Source organism: Talpa europaea, assembly GCF_964194135.1.
Source record: "Talpa europaea genome assembly, chromosome: 1".
Classification (NCBI taxonomy): Eukaryota; Metazoa; Chordata; class Mammalia; order Eulipotyphla; family Talpidae; genus Talpa; species Talpa europaea.
Genome location: NC_140073.1, coordinates 114,531,279 through 114,548,604, shown reverse-complemented (window position 1 = coordinate 114,548,604; position 17,326 = coordinate 114,531,279). Strand labels below are relative to the sequence as shown.

Sequence of the window (17,326 nt, the reverse complement as noted above, 5' to 3'; positions counted from 1 at the left end):
CGAGGAGTTGCTAGGTTGCGTGTGGTTCTTCCACTCCCTACTGTCTGTTTTCTAATTTACCGTATGCATTGGGACACTGTGTTGCTGGGACTGGCCGGAATCTTGGGTGAACTTCTCTGCTCCCCTCTGGCTCCTCTGGAAGCCATCTGTCGGTTTCAAGCAGTCTTTACTCAAGAAAGGTCCCTGTTCTAAAATGCCGATGTGGGGACACACTCCCCTGCGCACCCGGACTGCTCCGGTGGTGGATTCCCGCTCCCCCTTTGGGCTTTGACTGCAGGCCAGAAGGGATCTGGCGTGGGCGAACTTCCCAGCTCACCTCTGGCTCCTCTGGGAGCCGGTTTCAAGCAGTCTTTTCTGAAGAAAGGTCCCTGTTCTATGGGGTGTTGGTGATTTTTTTTTCTGGTCACTAGGTGGTGCCAGAGATCTCTCCTAGTGTCCTTGGGGAGCTGGTTTTTTCACCCCATGGGACGGGGAACAGAGTGGGAGTGGTAGGGAAAGCCTCAACGGCTTTGGGGTGCTGTGTCTGCCTTGTGCCCCACCCTCGTGGGGAACCCATGCCCTGAATTTCGTGCCCCGGGTCTCAGTTCCAAAGTCCTCAGGTCCAGGACGTGGGCTGTAGCCCAGTTCAGTATCTGCAGAACTGGCGCCTTTTGTACCCCGCTCCTGTGTCCGGGCGCCTGGTTTCTGATTACTCAGTGAGGGACATTGACCTCAGTGAGGGCCCTGTGTGTCTTCCCGCAAGCCTAGGTCACATGCGCGGGTACTTGGGCAGCCATGATCTGCGTTTGCTTTTCAAGTGCACCGCTTTTCCACACAAGCTTACCGGCTGGCCTGGGGCTGTATAACAGTTATTATTACAGTAGAAATGTTTGTCCATTTTTCATGTTGCTTTTGCAGAAATGCCATCTTTAAGTTCCTTAGTTCAGTGCACCTGGAACTGAAAGCATTATTTCCTGTATGTGAGTATTCATTTGAGCCTGGCACTTCATAAAATGATCTCAGATGATCTTCATAATAACCTTGTAAGAGAGGTGGAGTATGTCTTGTAAGAGAGGATGGAGTATGTGGACTCCATGGCTGATATTTCTGGAAGCTGGGTTGTGAGCATACACCATGGGTAATTTCTTTTAAAATGAAAAAACCTATAACTTTTCATTACAGTTGGTTAGTACTGAAAGCTTCTGGGAATATCTATTAACATCATTAGGAATTAACTGGAGGAAATTGTTAACAAATTTCTGTGTTAATTTAGAGCTATTGATAATTTTCAAGGCAAAGCCAACCTTGTTCTCTGTAAATCTTGTAACTTCATATATCCATTGTAAAGCAAGAGACATGCATTTGTCTCTGAGAAAATACCTGGAGCTCTGGAATATATAAGCAAATTATCTGGAATAAATTGCACATTTCTCTTTACTGTGAAACTTTCTAGAAACTACAGGTGAATTGTAAGTAGGGCATGTAAGTTGTAGCCATTACAGTAATTTATTGATCCAGCAGCTTTTTGCTGTTTGGCTAGAGGGGAAGTCTTTAGGTGGCATGTGTGGATTTGGTCATGGATTGGTTTGATTGCTAGGGACAGACACCCACTCAGGCAATTAAAAATAATAACTGGGGTGAGGGATAAGAGCTCAGAAAAAACATTTAGGAAATCTCACAGAATCAAGACAGGAAGTAAATCAAGTGTTCTGGGAACAGGATTTGGAAAAATGGACAATTCCTGATGCTTCTAGTCTATTCTTGTCCTGTATTCTGAATGTGCTGGTGTATTTCTGTGCTCTTTATTTCAGCCTGTCCTATCTCGCTTCATTCTTAGCACTGTAAAAGGTAGCATTATTTTCTCCTTTTAGAAGGTGAAGAAATTAAGGCTTAGAGAAGTTAGATGGTCCGCTCTGTCTCTGGTGAATCTCTCACTCCCCGCACCTCTAGCTTGCACCCCATTTCTTGTATGCATAGATAAATAAATCTTTTAAAAAATCAGTTTTCTTATTTTTCTGTCTTGCTCATTTTTAGTTAAATATTTTGTTATACTTAATCATAGATTGGGAAAAAAGTGAATATAGTGTTGATTTGGACAACAATGTCAAAAAAGCTTAATGAAAACAGTCACCCTTATCTTAAAGCTGATCTTATGGAGAATGCTTATTGAATTTTATGGTTAGGTATGAGGTTTCTGTGGAGTTTTGGAAGGCCCTTTATTGTGTTAAAGAAGCTCACGTCTATTCCCATTGCTATTATATCTAAAATCACAAATGGATATAGAATACACACACACACACACACACAGACACATTTCCTTATCCACATGTTGTAAAAACATAATTACCATCATTTGGTTGTGATGGTAATGTTGGCTTGAAGAGTTGATGATGTTGGCTATGAAGATCCCAAGATGGAGTTGAGATTGTGGTTTTTTTTAAAAAAAGAAACCCACCCTTCCAGTTTCAGTAAAATAAGGTGAGAGTCAAGACTGGTTCATGACAGTCATGAGTCCTGGAAAATTTTATTATAAATTATCATGAGCCTAAGGCCTGGAGGAGAGTTTTAGCTCTGGCTCCCTCCTTGGGGATCCTTGGCTGCCTTCTTGGAGAAAGTGAAGAGGAAATGGATTCTCTTTTTGCGCTAAAGCTTCTTATGCACCACTAAAATATGACTCTTCAGGCTTGATTGGTGTAGTGATCACAGTTATTTTCTCAAGATCTTGAAAGCCCTGGCTGCAGAAGTTGGTTTTTTTTCTTACAACCTAATGGACCTCAAGGGTGGAAACTGTATTCTGTGACATCACATTCAACATAGGAACTTGCAGATGAGGCTGCAAGTGTAAGATCCTGGGTCAGAAGTGTATTCAATTACTGTTTGTTATGTAGAGGGCACAGGTCAGTTTCATTGCCCAAAAGGAAAAATTGCTTTTGCCCTTATGACTTTGTCTTTTTAAATATTAAAAACCATAGCTGAGTGTCACAAGGACTGCACAAAAGACACTGAGAAGATGCTTGTACTTCTCAAGAGCCATTATCCTTAAAATATCTGAGCTAGGAAAAATATGACATAAAAATACTCAAAGCAACAATGCTAAAAAACTCATTCCAGATTTTAACAACCTTATTAAAGAAGCCCTTACTTTAATTTATTAGAAATCTCTCCTGTTATAGATCATTTCATGTTCCTTTTTCCTAAGGGAGATGAATAAAAATTGGACCCCATTCTCCATGTGATATTTCATAATAGACCTAGAGGCATTTTTTAGTTTCCTATTCAAGTTTCTATTTTCTCCAATAAATAGGCCAAATGTTTCTGCCTTCTTATTGGTCCTGTTTCCTCCTTCCCTTCCCTTTTGTGAAGCTTTATAGGTGTATGCAGTGAACACGTAAAGATTCCAGGTTAAAAATTATCAAGCAGAAAACTTCATTACCTAAACAGTCTCTACTTTTCATCCCAAGTCCTTTTCCCGAAATTAAGAAATATCTATATTTATATCAGACTACTTTTGGGTCATCACCTCCATGTGGATGACTTATAGTCAACTCAGCCTTGAGATGTCCACAGAGAAATTATATTCCCCCACCTCAGGATCTGTTACTCAGTGAATCACCTCACCATTCAACCATTCACTAGGTACTTGTACTCAAAATGGAGTCATTTTTTTTTAAGATTTATTTTTTATTTATGTATCCAAGAACTGATGTATAGGCCAGAGGTGGGGAGAGGGGTGAGAGGATTCACCAGAGACAGAGTGGGGAGCAGAACAAGCAGATTGACAGAAATACACTGCTGAGGGGAGCAGTGGGTGAGACAGGAGAGGTCTGCTGTGCCATGTGGGTAGCTCCTTGGGCAGGGATCGAACTTGTGCTGCAGTGGCTGTGGATAGCTTCATTGTGCTGAGGCTTAACCCCATGCGCTACCAGGGAGGCCAAAGGAGTTATTTTTTATTTCTCTAACCTAACAGTCTTGGATCAAATTACCATCAAGTCAGCCATTTTAAGTGTCTTTCAACTCAGTCCATCTCCCATCATTCTACCACCCCTACTCACCATCCCAGTCCACAGATAGTTCATCTTGCATCTGAATCTTTTGCTTCACACCCATTCTTTCCATGAAATCCAAAGCTGACTCGTAATATGCTCAGTCATATTACTCCCACCCATTCTTAAGGCCCCCTAGAGACCTCTCCTCCCCAGTGCTAAATTTGCCATTCTTTACCTCGACACTAGGTGCCCCTTCATCCATCTCCAGCCCACTTTTCCTGCCCCTTCTCTGCCCTTGAGCACCTTCTTCAGCTTGTTCAGTTCCTCAAATTCACCAGCTTTCTGATGCTTCTGGGCTTTGGATATTATTCCCTCTTCTTGGGACACCTATCCTTTGGGTATCAGCTTAAACATTTCACTTTCCTTGGAATTTTTTTTTTTCTGACCGTAAGCTATTGTAGATGTGGCCTCCACAGCTTATTGTTATATTACTGTGCCTAATTTATAAATTAAATTATTATATTGGTGCTGTTCTAGGTTTCAGGTATCCTGTGGGGATATTGAAGTGTATCTCTTACAGATAATAAGGGAATGCTCTATAGTATACTGTCAAAGCCAAAGATCATAATTGGCTTATTTTTCTATTGAACAATATTGAAACGATTTACAATTTTTTCTTTTCATGATTGATGTTGTAGTGTACATTTTTGTGTCTCCTATATATGTGTAGTAAGTGTCTCTAATTGTAATACAGTATTTAAAAAACCACTGTTGCTCAAAAAAAAAAAATCATGGTACACCTGTAATATGCCAGTATGAAGCCATAAACAAAAGACAAAATCTCTGCTGTCTGATTTTCTATACTAAATCTAGATTACTAAAGTAATCTAATAGGATGATTTCAGAGAATGGTAGGTACTGGATAATGAATCATATCATCCTGGTACTTTCAGATCTTCAATGATCTCCCATTGCATTTGGGATTAAGTAGAACTTCTTTCCAAACCTATGGGGTCAGACCTGACCTTGCCCCTTCTCTCGTGTCCCTTTGACTCCTGGTGCTCGTGCCACATTGACCTTTGGGTTTTTGGAATTTATACTTTATCCTGTTTCAAGACTTTTACATGCACTATTTTAATTTTCTGGAAAATTCTTCCCTCTATGTTTGGCAAATTCTTACTCATGATTCAAGTTTCAGCTTAATTGCCTTGTTTTCAGAGACTTTCCTTGTTCTCCTCAAAACTTGGTCCTATCTATAATGTCTTGCTTGCGGGACCTTTTCTTTTCCTTAGTATTACCATAATCTGTAATCACACATACATGCAGATCTCATCTGCCTCACCTGCTGAATTGCACATTCTGTGAGGGCTGGGATGATGCATCTTTGCTTCCTGCTGTTTCTTCTCACCCACAGCTGGAGACATAGTGGTTCCTCAGTGAATTTTTAAAGAATGAATACAAATTAATGTTTTTCTGAAACAATACAGGCTTATTTTGAGCAGGAGATTCGGTTTTGTTTAGGTTTTGATTTCCTTCTCCCCTCCGGGACTTTCACCTCCCTGACAAAGGGTTTTAGAGTGATCATCATTGAGTTTTAGAGTGACTGGCCAGTTGCAGTGTTTGGTTTCCTTAAAAAAACTTGATGTGTTGTAGTAGTCATACTAGATGTTTATAGTCTCTCCATTAACTTGGTTAACAAGTATGGTGGTGATTTATTGTCACTTACGTCCCTTTGGTGAATTCAACATGGAATCAAATCTGCTGTTATCATTAAAAATCAGTGGGGTAAATTCCCCAGTGAGAGAGGATCCTACATAGAAATACACACTTCTTGCTCCTTCTCCCTGACAACACACTGCCCTTTATGTCTTATTTTTAGGATCGAAGATTCAATGATGAAATCGACAAGCTGACTGGATACAAGACAAAATCGCTATTGTGTATGCCTATTCGGAGCAGTGATGGGGAGATTATCGGTGTGGCACAAGCGATAAATAAGATTCCTGAAGGTGCACCATTTACTGAAGATGATGAAAAAGTAAGATTTCTTACCTTTTGTGACTTGCACTTTCCTCCTTGGTCCCTGATTGCTATTCTCCCTGACAAGGACAGGAATTATGTGAATAGCTGTTGGATTAGCCCAATCATGGATCAAAGAGCTTTTTTTTTTTGATATACAGAATGTAATAGGAGTTTTTTTTGATAGTTCATAGAATGTGGTATAATTGAAAATAATTACTTCATCTTTTTTTTCTGCTGCTTTCATTGCAAGCCTCAGTAGTGTTCTTCTTACTCTCTGGTCTTTATTTCCTTATAAGTAAGCTTTTTAATTGAAGCTCATATTACCACACATTGCCCAGGGGAAGATAGGAGAGACTAGAAGATTATAGCACTTCAGAACTCAGCACTTTCTCTTGCATTTTCATAATTGCTACATAGAATTGTTTTCTCAGTTCTTATAAAAATCTCAATAAAATGAATGTTATTTAATTGTTAATTTCAAATTACTAATAAAAAGAACATTAATTTTGTCCCTGAAGAGCAGTTGACCTTGGTAGAAGTGATATACTTTTGCTCTGAAATTTTAAGTTCTTTCACCACTAGTTTATTCACCAGCTAGACTCTTTAAAGAGCTGGAGTTCTAGCTTTGATGTTCTTACCTTTATATTGAATAGAATTTGGTGGAATATTTATAAAACTTGTGGTTAATTCAAATCTCAAGTTAGTTTGTTCAAGTTTGATAACTGCTCTAATCCTATTTGATTAAAAAAACTTTCTAATTTAACCTTCTGAATGTAAGGTTGCTATTTTCCAGTTCTAATTATTAATGCATTAAATTAATGCAAATGTTCTGACACAAAAGGTCAGCATAAAATATGATTATAAGGGAACAAGATTGTTAAATAGTCTTTTATTGAGGTTATTTCTATTGCAGAATTTGAACAGCTCAAATCCCAGAGAAGGTTTATAAGCTCTTAGGGCATGATGGTACTTTAGGCAATTTCTTACCAATTCAGTAAACAACTGCAGTGTGCGAGGCACTTGTGTGGGGGCCATAGGAAGCTCAAAGATAAATCCCAAGTGTGTTATGCCATCCTGGAGCTGCACAAGGCAGCAGGGAAGATCAGCTGCAAGCTGTTCTAGAACACGCTATGAGTGCCTGGGAAAGGCAGGGTTAGCCTCACCTGGAGAATCTGAAGAGGCTCCTCAGAAAGGTGGTACTTGATCAAACCGCTGAAAAAAGCATAGGCCCCCTTAAGACTGAGCCGGGAAAGAAAGTGAGGACATTTATAAACATTTATAAATATATGTGTTCATTCACTATGAAAATGTTTCTACGGAATATACAGATAAAGCAGAAATTTCACTTTTATATTTTGTACCATAGAGGACACAGTCCTGGAATAACGTGCTTCATAGAAGGATTTAGATAGAAGGATTTGAGTTTTGTTTCTTTGCAAACGTAACAACTACATGCCTACATCCCCTGGATAAGTTATACACAGTGGTGGTCTTGCCTTCATTCTGCTTCCTTCATTTAAAGGAATCCCTTTGTATATGTAATTCTCATCTTTGATTCCAGTTTTTAGATTTGTTTTCTAGATTTTTTTGTAGTGGAGTTGAGTTAGGGCTTCATGAGCTCTGAAGGACCTAGCTGAAAGGCTGCGCTGGAGTTCATCCTTGGTTTGAGCATCATCAAAGTTAACGCCAATGAAAATGAGTGACTGGAGCCGAGTTCCAGCTCAGCAAAGAATAAGCAGTTTGCTTTGTCTAAGCCGTTGAACTTTGACTCTTTCCTTATCTGTCAACTCTACTATTCACCATTCTATAACATGAGTGTTAAATAAGATCATGAAAATATACTTGGCAAGTATAAAGCATACATTTTTATTTTTTAAATAATTATTTTATTTTTTAAATTTCACTTTATTTTGGGGGGAGATTATAGTGGTTTACAACACTGTATATGACTCAGAGGTATAGGATCATCTCTTCAGATGTATGTTACCACACCACACCAACCACCAAGGCACCCTTAGCCCTCCCTCATAGTCCATTCTCAAAGAATGTTTATTTTTTTTTGACTTTTTTTTTTAAAGATTTATTTATTTATGCATACAAGAGCTTGGGCACAGGCCAGAGATGGTGGGGGCGGGGGGGGGCGGGATTCACCAGAGACAGATTGGGGAACAGAGCAGGCAGACTGACTGAAATACACTGCTGAGGGGCAAAGCAGGCATGACAGGAGGGGTCTGCTGCTCCATGTGGGTTGCTCCCTGGCTGGCCTGGGATTGAACTTGTGCTGCAGAGGCTGCGGATGGCTTCATAGTGCAATGCTTAACTCCTTGTGCCATCAGGGAGGCCCCCTAAAGAATTTTTAAATGTTCTTTTATATTTGTTACTTGTTCCTTGCAACTTATTTCTTAGATTCAGCCTCATTTGAGTATTTCTTTGTTCCAAATGTTACATTTTTCTCCCATGGCCCTTGTATCATTTTTTATCTTTCAGCCTCTACAATTCTCTCACCTGATTTATAAACCCTGCTGTAGTCTTACTTCTTGGGAAGAAACTTTACCTGTTAGGACAGGTAGAGTGTGTTTATGCAGGTGATACTGGATGAAGAATATTTTACTGTAACTTCTTTTTTTTAAATAATCATTTATTTATACATATAAGAACTGGGGTACAGGCCAGAGGTGTGGGGGGTGAGAGGATTCACCAGAGACAGAGTGGGGAACAGAACAGGCAGATCGACTGAAATACACTGCTGAGGGGAGCAGCGGGCGAGTCAGGGGAGGTCTGCTGAGCCATGAGGGTATCTCCCTGGCCCAGGATCGAACTCCTGCGCATTGTCTGTGGATAGCTTCATAGCTTTTGTCTTAACCCCTTGTGCCACCAGGGAGGCCCCTATGGTAACTTCTATATTTGGTTACTGTTCTTTCCTCTAAGGGTTCTATATATTATAAACAGAACAAGAGTGTTGAAGAAGAAAAGCAGAAAACAAAATTTAGAAATAGTTAATGGGAAAGAACAAGATTTAGATACTTCTTCCATAAGCCTTATAGTGAGTCTACCTGAGTTGAAATTCCTCCTCTGCCATGGCCTGTGGTAATCTCAGGCCAATGTTTTTAAGCTTCTCTGTGCTCTGATTCTTAGAAGAGACATGGTACTAATACTCATTTCACAAGGCTATGGGAGAAATTTCATTAGTCAAATGGGGGATATATTTCCTTATACATTCAAAATTCTCTTGGTTATTACGCACATACTGTTTTATGAGATTATGCTTATGTAGATTTGTATTTTACTTTTTAACATAGTTATTTCTTACATAGCTGTCAACTGTTGTCATTTTTAGGGATTACAAGGTTTTCTTCTTTTTCTTTTTCTATATAGCCTGGTTTGCTTAATCATTGATCTGTTACTAGAAATTCAGGTGGTTTCCTCTTTTTTACTATTAAGAATAGCCCCTGCATGAACATCATGGATAAATTACTTTTTATTTTTGTGCTCTTTCTTTGGGGTATATTCCAAAGACTAAAATTACTGAATCAAAGGACAAGGAAAGTTTTATAACTCTTATTCCGAGTCATCAGATAGCTCTCGGAATTATTGAGCCCATGCATACGCCTCTTTCTTTTCTCAGAACCCTGCCAACTTTGGTCATTTCACATTTTAAAACTCAAAATAATTTTCCTTAATCTTCCAGATAAACTTCAGAAACCTCCCACTGTCACCAGTATAAATTCCCAGTGTTGCCTGCAAGTAAGGAAATGAGGAAGGGAAATGGAAATCCAGTGTTCAGAATTAGGTTAGGGCCTCTGAATCAGATCCTTCAAATCAAATTCAAGTCGTGGCTTGCTGAGCAACCTTGAGCAGGTTGCTCAATCCTTTTTAGTCTAAAAGCCTCCATAATAGGGTTGTTTAAGGAATAAATAAAGTGCTTATGATAGCATTTATTATCAGTAGATAAGCCTCGTGAAATCTCATCATCTAATGCCAAATAAAGTATTTTCAACCCTTTGTTATTTTATAAGTATAATTATTATGTCATTGTTCATATAGGTGATAAGTTTATTACAGTTTTAGCAAAATATACCTTTTTTGACATCTTATAATATCAACTTCTAGAGGTTATTAACTGTGTTATATGTAGTATAATTCTAAAATATTTTGCAATATGAAAATCTGTAAATTTCTTGATCACGATAAATTAAAAATTGAATGTCGTATATTCATTTCTGGACTATTTATTTACAAAATATAATATGTATGGGATCATATTTTTCTTGAAAATTCTGTTATGTTTCAGTGGCTGCATTATATCATGTAATAGTTGATGGAAGTGTCTGAAAGGATCATCAAGTCCATTTCCCTCTAACCCTACCCTTATCAAATGCAGGGATCTTTACCTGCAGGTGGTTGTCCAGTCTCTGCCTGAAAACATCCCTTTTAATGACTAAAAATCATCATGCTCTTTAAAGTTCTTACATAATTTGCAATAATTTTTATCAACTGTGGTTAGAGTTTTGTGTGAAATATATGGTCTACCATATGCACATATTATTAATTTAAGTTACATTCTGACAAGTTACTCATTTGATAATTCACATTGGAAGTGCATACAAATGCAGACGATACAGAAGGGATGATTGGAATCATGGTTCATTTCTTGAGTTTCCAGCAAATGTTCCTGTTTTTCAGTGATGTATGTAAGCTAGCTGATTTAGGTGGTGTGATGAGACTCCTTGCATCCAATTAATTCACCACTTCATTTTTCCTGGGTGAGTAAAAGGAGGTGTTATTTTGCAGAATAAAAAAATTGAGAAGTAGATGGGCACAAACATTTGCTATCTATCAAGATTTATTCGCACACCAGAATGAAATTTGGGATACAGAAATGCGCACAGGCTCTTATCTGTTTTTCCCACGTTGCCTGTACTTCAACCTCCGAGGTGCCATTTCTTGTGTGTTGCATAAGAAAGATCTTTTTATTGCAGTTACTTTCTAGTGCCTCACCTGTAAGCTGTTGTGGCTTGAAGCTTTTCTTTGGCTAATCACTACAGGGATTCTTTAGCCTGTGGTCACCTCTCTTCAGCTCATCAGTTGGAGTGTTCAGCCTCCCTGCTGCTCTACTTCATGCCAACATGTTCAGATGCCCCGCAGAGCTGGGTTGCAGCCAGCTGAGCTTGGCTGCTGTGGGACTGGCCAGGTTCCAGGAACTTATTATCAATGATGCTGCCCTGCACAGGGGTGCTGAGGAGGGGGCGCCATGATGCTAATGAGTCTCTCAGAAGCTGCAGTTTTGTTATTTGTGACAGGCTTGGGACTCACAGCCAGATAATGGGGGAGGTGGGGCGGGGATTTCATCAGATCTTGACCTGACATTTTTAAGCTGTTTCTGATTGTGTGAAGGCTCATGAATAGAATCTTGGTGTGATGTCAAGAGTATGCAAAAGGTATGAAAGTTTGCTTTAGTGAGAAGAGATGTTGAATACATCATGCTGACAGGAACGACAAATTGGAAATCAATGCAGCTCACAGACAAGGAACTTGCATGGGATGTGACTGGTGTAGGATTGATTTTTTTTTTTTTTGAAAGCCTTTAGACATGACTGCAAGTTCCAATTGTACCATATTAGTCAATCCCCAAATAACTAATCACAGTTTCTTCTGTCATCTTGTGAAGTTAGTTTCTATACAGAGTTACTTTTCAAATAGTTATTTTTTTAAAAATATTTTTATATACATGAGTAGTGATATTATAAAGTTTATGTGTTTTTTGTTAATATTCCATTGTCTTTTGGGTTCTTACATGCCTGATGAGAAGTGAATTAACTACTTTGTGAGAAGTGACCTCTATGTTCTCATCTCATTTTTCTCCTTTTTGTATCCATATTCCAATTAAGTTAGATTTTCAAACTCGTTGCAATAAAATAAGTGTTTAGCAAAAAGACTTTAAAGTCCTGGCAGATGACTGTTATATTAGATGAATAAGGTTTATTTATGTCCTGAAAAAATTTGGGTTGAGTCTCATTTAAACTATCTAGCCACTGTTCCATTTGCCTTTTAGGATTATTACCTAGGAAATATATAATCACTGCAAAACGACAGGAACTTTAGAGACCCCTTTGCTCATATTCTATGTGTTTCCTGGATTAGATCTGATTGAGAGCTTCAATATTTACGAGATAACCATTAATAACATACTACTAGCCCAAACTGAGGTTAAACATCAAGCAAATTTTTTCCTGTTGATGAATATTATTTGGACTTCTAGCTCTGTTCTTGTCTCTTCTTTATGCAGAGTCTAACTTTGGGGCTAAATGGCAAGTCCGTCTGCCAGGGCCTAGCTGAGAGTTTAACCCTCAAGGAAAACTGGTCCCTGATTTGGCCTTGTCCTTCTCTCATACCTATACTTGTTCCCTTGTGTGTAAGAACTCTTCATTCATTCACTATTTTTAAGTAAATGTGTTTGTTTGTTTGTTTTGCAAAAGAGGTTTTTTTTTTTTTTAATTGAGGTAACATTGGTTTACAATGTTGAATATGATCTAGAGGTGTAGGATCTTCCCATCAGGTGTTGTTACCACACCACACCCTCCACCAAAACAACCATAGTCCTCCCCCATAGTCCATTGTGCTCCCTCCACACTTTGTTTTCTCCTTCTCCTTGCCCTCTGGCATCTTCAGTTCTACAGTAAGATTGTTCGGGTTTGTTATTGGTTTGACTTTATCTGACCCTTTATTTCTCTATATTCCATGCATAAGTGACACCATCCAGTATTTGTCTTTCTCTTTCTGACTTATTTTGCTAGGCATATCATTGGGGAAGTGCAAATCAAAAGCACAGTAAAAACCACCTCACACTTGTGAGGATGATCCACATCAAAAGGCCAGAAACAAAAAGCGTTGGCAAGGATGTAGACACTACTGTGGTTGAGGAACTGTTCCAAGGGCTGGGGTTAAATTGATGAGTAAAACATAAAAATTCCTGCCCTCTTAAAGTTTGCATTCTCATGGTTTATACAGACAATACACAAAGCAAACATGCACATATATAACAATATTAAGGAATGATGAGATCTGTAATTTTTATTATTTAGATAATTCAGTTTTTTTCTGTAGCTTTTATTTATGTGAGTGTGCTTAGTCAAGTCAAAGGGCTTGCAATAAAATAAGGTCTTGCACTGGGGAGCAAGGTTTGATCCAAGTCTCTTTCACAAATAACTATAATAAATTGTGGCAGACTTTTGAATTGAATCTATTTCTATTTTCCTCTTAAGTCCAGGTGTGCACATAAGGTGTGTGTCCCTCGAGGCTCCCTTGAGCACTAAACATGGAAGTTGAGAGTATTGTCTTTTTTTTATGTTCATCTCAAATATCTTTGTGCTGCATCTTTTCATGGGTATCCAGCTGCAATGCCAATATCAATTTACCATCACCTGGACCGGGGAATTTAAGAGATTGGTAAATTTACCCTGACATAACCAGGCTAGAGATAGGTAGTATAGAACAGACAGGACTGAGGGGTGTCTGGGAGGAATAGATCAGGGGCTCAGAGGTGTCTGGTTCATTCTGATTTTCAGGGACTATTTATAACTTTTTGACTTCTAATAACTGGCAGGACATGAAATAGTCCTTTAGTCATGCCACTTCCAAAAATAACAAAGGCCTAGCTTATAAACGCTCTGATTTATATAGGTATTGGACTAGGGAGAATGATCTGCAAATGCAGACTTGAAATAAATAAGCACTTGTTGGCAGGAAAAATTGTTATTAAAGAACTAGAACAGGGTGTTGTGGATTTTTGTTTACTGGAGATTTCAAATTGAGAAAAATAATGGTCTTCTTTGAATAAGAAGTGTTTATTAAGTGTTGTCACCTGAATAAAACAACAAAGATTGCTTCTTTTCACCTTAGAATGCTGAAATACTTGAATTGGAAATTTGAAAACTTAAGTCAAATACTTGTTTGACTAAAAGTGGAATTAAGAAGAATTCCAAGTATATTGGTTGTTTTTTAATTGGTCATCTCTGTCTTTGTGGCTTTATTTTCTTTTCCTTTTATGACAAGATTATTTCCTGTTTTAGAAGTAATATGAGTTTATTATTGAAAATTTGCAAAGTACAAAAAAAGGGAAACAGTAAAATCACACATAATGTTAACCTTCAGACACAGTACAATTAATATTCTTGGTGCATTTTCCTATATTTATTTATATTTACCTGTAAGTAAAGTTTTATTTCCATATTTGCATTAGGTGTATCCAGTTGTTTTATCATGACTTAAGCAGTTTTTCAAGGACACAATTTATATGTTTGCATTGTGTTCTACCATGTTTATTTTATCCTTCAACATTTTGGTTGTTTGTACAGTTATATACACAATAGAATTATATTTAATGAATTTCTTTATAAATAAACCTTGGGCTACAATTTAAGATAGCTGTTGAAATATTCACATCTCATAAAATTCACCATAAAGTGTATAATTCAATGCTTTTAAAATACCAGTGGAGAGAAGTATAGCCAAGACCATTGTCAATTTTAGAACACTTTTATCACCCCCCCCAAAAAAAATTCCACCCACTAGTAAGTTCTTGCCATTTGCCCCCAAGTCTTTTAATCTTAGACAACTACCAATCTACTTTTTGTCTCGATGGATTGCCTATTTGGAAAGTTCATATACATGGGATCATGCAATATGTGGTTCTTCACAATTGACTTCTTTGACTTAACGTAGTGTTTTCAAGATTTACCTACCTTGCAGCATTTATCAGAATTATTTCTTTTCTTTTTATGGCTGGATAATATTCCTTTATATGGATATACCACATTTTATTTATTCATTCATCAGCTAATGAACATTTGAATTCTCTCCACTTCTTGACCATTGCAAATACTCTATTATGAGCATTCTGTGTACAAGTATGTACAAGTTCTTATGTGAACATGTACTTTCATTTTTCTTGGGTATATAACTAGGAGCGGAATTGCTGGGTCATATGGTCCTTAATGTTTGACCTTTTGAAAAAATACCAGACTGTTTTCCAAAATGGCTGCACTGTTTGTTTTACATATCCACTAGCAATGTATGAGTGTTCTGATTTTCTCCACTTCCTTGCCTGTGCTTGTTATTATGCATTCTTTTGATTATAGTCATCCAGAAGGTATGAAGTAGTATTTAATTATGGTTTTGATTTGCCTTATCCTGATGGCTAATGATGTTGAGCATCTTTTTATGTGTTTATTAGTGAAATATTTCCTTTTAAGGATCTTGATAAATTTCATCCATTTTCTCTCCAGATAATTATATCACTTTATAATATCAAAAGCAGTATGCCAACTCACTGACCTTTAATCAACTTCAGTGTTATAAATTTAAAAAATTTTATTCTTTTGGTTTCTCATTTTATTTTCTATTCCTTTGTTCAGTGTCTCCTAGGTATGTCATATTAGTTGCCAAGAAGTTTGGGAAATACATGGGAGTTGACTGCTTTCCTGTAACTTTGCTACTTGTTTTTTGTTTTGTTTTTATTTTTATTTATTTATGCATACAAGAGCTGGGGCACAGGCCAGAGATGCCTGTACCCCAGATGCCTCTGGTGAGAGGATTCACCAGAGACAGAGTGAGGTACAGAACAGGCAGACTGACTGAAATACACTGCTGAGGGGAGCAGCAGGCGAGTCAGGAGAGGTCTGCCTTGCCATGTGGGTAGCTCCCTGGCCACCTGGGGATTGAACTCGTGCTGCAGAGGGTGCAGATTGCTTCATAGTGCGGTGCTTAACCCCTTGTGCCACCAGGGAGGCCCTGCTACTTGGTTTCAATGAAAACATGTCTCAGACCAAATTCTGCAGCATGTAAAGACATGTGTCTAGCATAGGCACTCCCACATTTCACTGCAACACAATTCACAATAGCCAAGCTATTGAAACAATCTAAGTGCCCAAAGACGGAGGAGTGGATCAGGAAGATGTGGCATATATACACAATGGAATACTATATATAAAAAAAAAACTGTATAAAAAAATAAACTTCCCATTTTTGACGATATGGATGGAACTAGAGGGGGTTGTATTAGATAAAATAAGTCAGAAGGAGAAAGACAAATACCAGATATGGATTCCACTAATACGTGGGATATAGAGAAATAAAGGGTCAGATAAAACCAAACCAATGCCAGACCCTAGAAATCGACTGTAGAATGGAGGCCACCAGAAAGGTGGGAGGGAGGGGGAAGGGAGCACTCCACTATGGTGGGAAGCTTTCAGTGCCTGCCTTGGTGATGAGCGTGGTGTGGTAACAGACACCTGAAGGTGTGATCTTATACCTCTAAATCATATACAGTGTTATAAACCAATGCTACCTTAATTAAAAAGAAAAGGGAAAGAATGTGTCCAGGATTACTCCGCTTAGAGAGGCAGAGCTGGGTGTGATCTCTGCCTGTCTCTCTTCACAGCACTTGGGGATGCTTTGTAGATGTTTGTGATTTTCCTATTGTACCATCTTTACTGATGGGACTGATGAGCATGTAAACTACTGTACCTAATGCATATGTGATGGATAAATATCATTTGAGATTCTACATATTGAATACATTTCGGAGGGCGTGAGTGAGTAAAATGTACATGAGTTAGTAAAACATCATTTCTAAATTACATTGCCTGGTAACATTTCAGACTTTAATAATTATCTGTAACCAAGCTTGAGCTTTATGTCTGTAAGAAAAATGAAAAAAACTGTCTAAATGAATTACTGAAAAATAATTTAAAATATTACTAAATAATGAATTACTAAAATTACTAAATTGAGTTACTAAAAGATGAGTTATTAAAATTGATGAGTTTTTACAATATGTCTATAAAGTAATTTAATACTTTCCTTTCACTCCATTTTTGTGTTTGTATTCACAAATAACAAAACAATTTCAATTTATTGTTTTGAATGAATTTTTTTCCCTCTTGAGGATGAAAAGGTGAGGATTAGTCTAACTGTAGTTTTCTTTTGTTTTGAAAAGTTGTGCTTTGTGTTGGAATTTGCAAATAATGTTTAGTTTCACTGAGCAATGAAATGAGGTGTTCCAATGTAAAGTTGCCCTGTAGCCTACTTACAGGGTTTTATCATGTTTAACAAAATTATGGGGATGTTGTTTTAATGAAGCTACATTATATTCCTTGTTGGAGGATTTCAGATGTTGGAGAATATATTCCTTGTTGGAGAATATAAGATGACTGTAGCGTACTTCAAGTTTTCATTTTTAATAATGTATTGATTTAAAAAATATATACTTGGATATTTATTTTTTCCTTTTCTTCTTTCCTCTATTGAAGTTAGAAATGAAACCATTTCTTTTTTGTCAA

General features: G+C 37.7%; 1 protein-coding gene across 1 annotated transcript in view; it reads left to right on the top strand.

The window, feature by feature from the left end:
- Positions 1-17,326, top strand: part of PDE11A (phosphodiesterase 11A) — a gene marked incomplete at its 3' end in the record, with an annotated part of 328,181 nt that overhangs the window by 22,248 nt on the left and 288,607 nt on the right. The window contains exon 2 of the mRNA XM_084238078.1: positions 5,845-6,003. Coding sequence (XP_084094204.1) covers positions 5,845-6,003 — 159 coding nt within the window. The remainder of the gene's footprint in view (positions 1-5,844; positions 6,004-17,326) is intronic.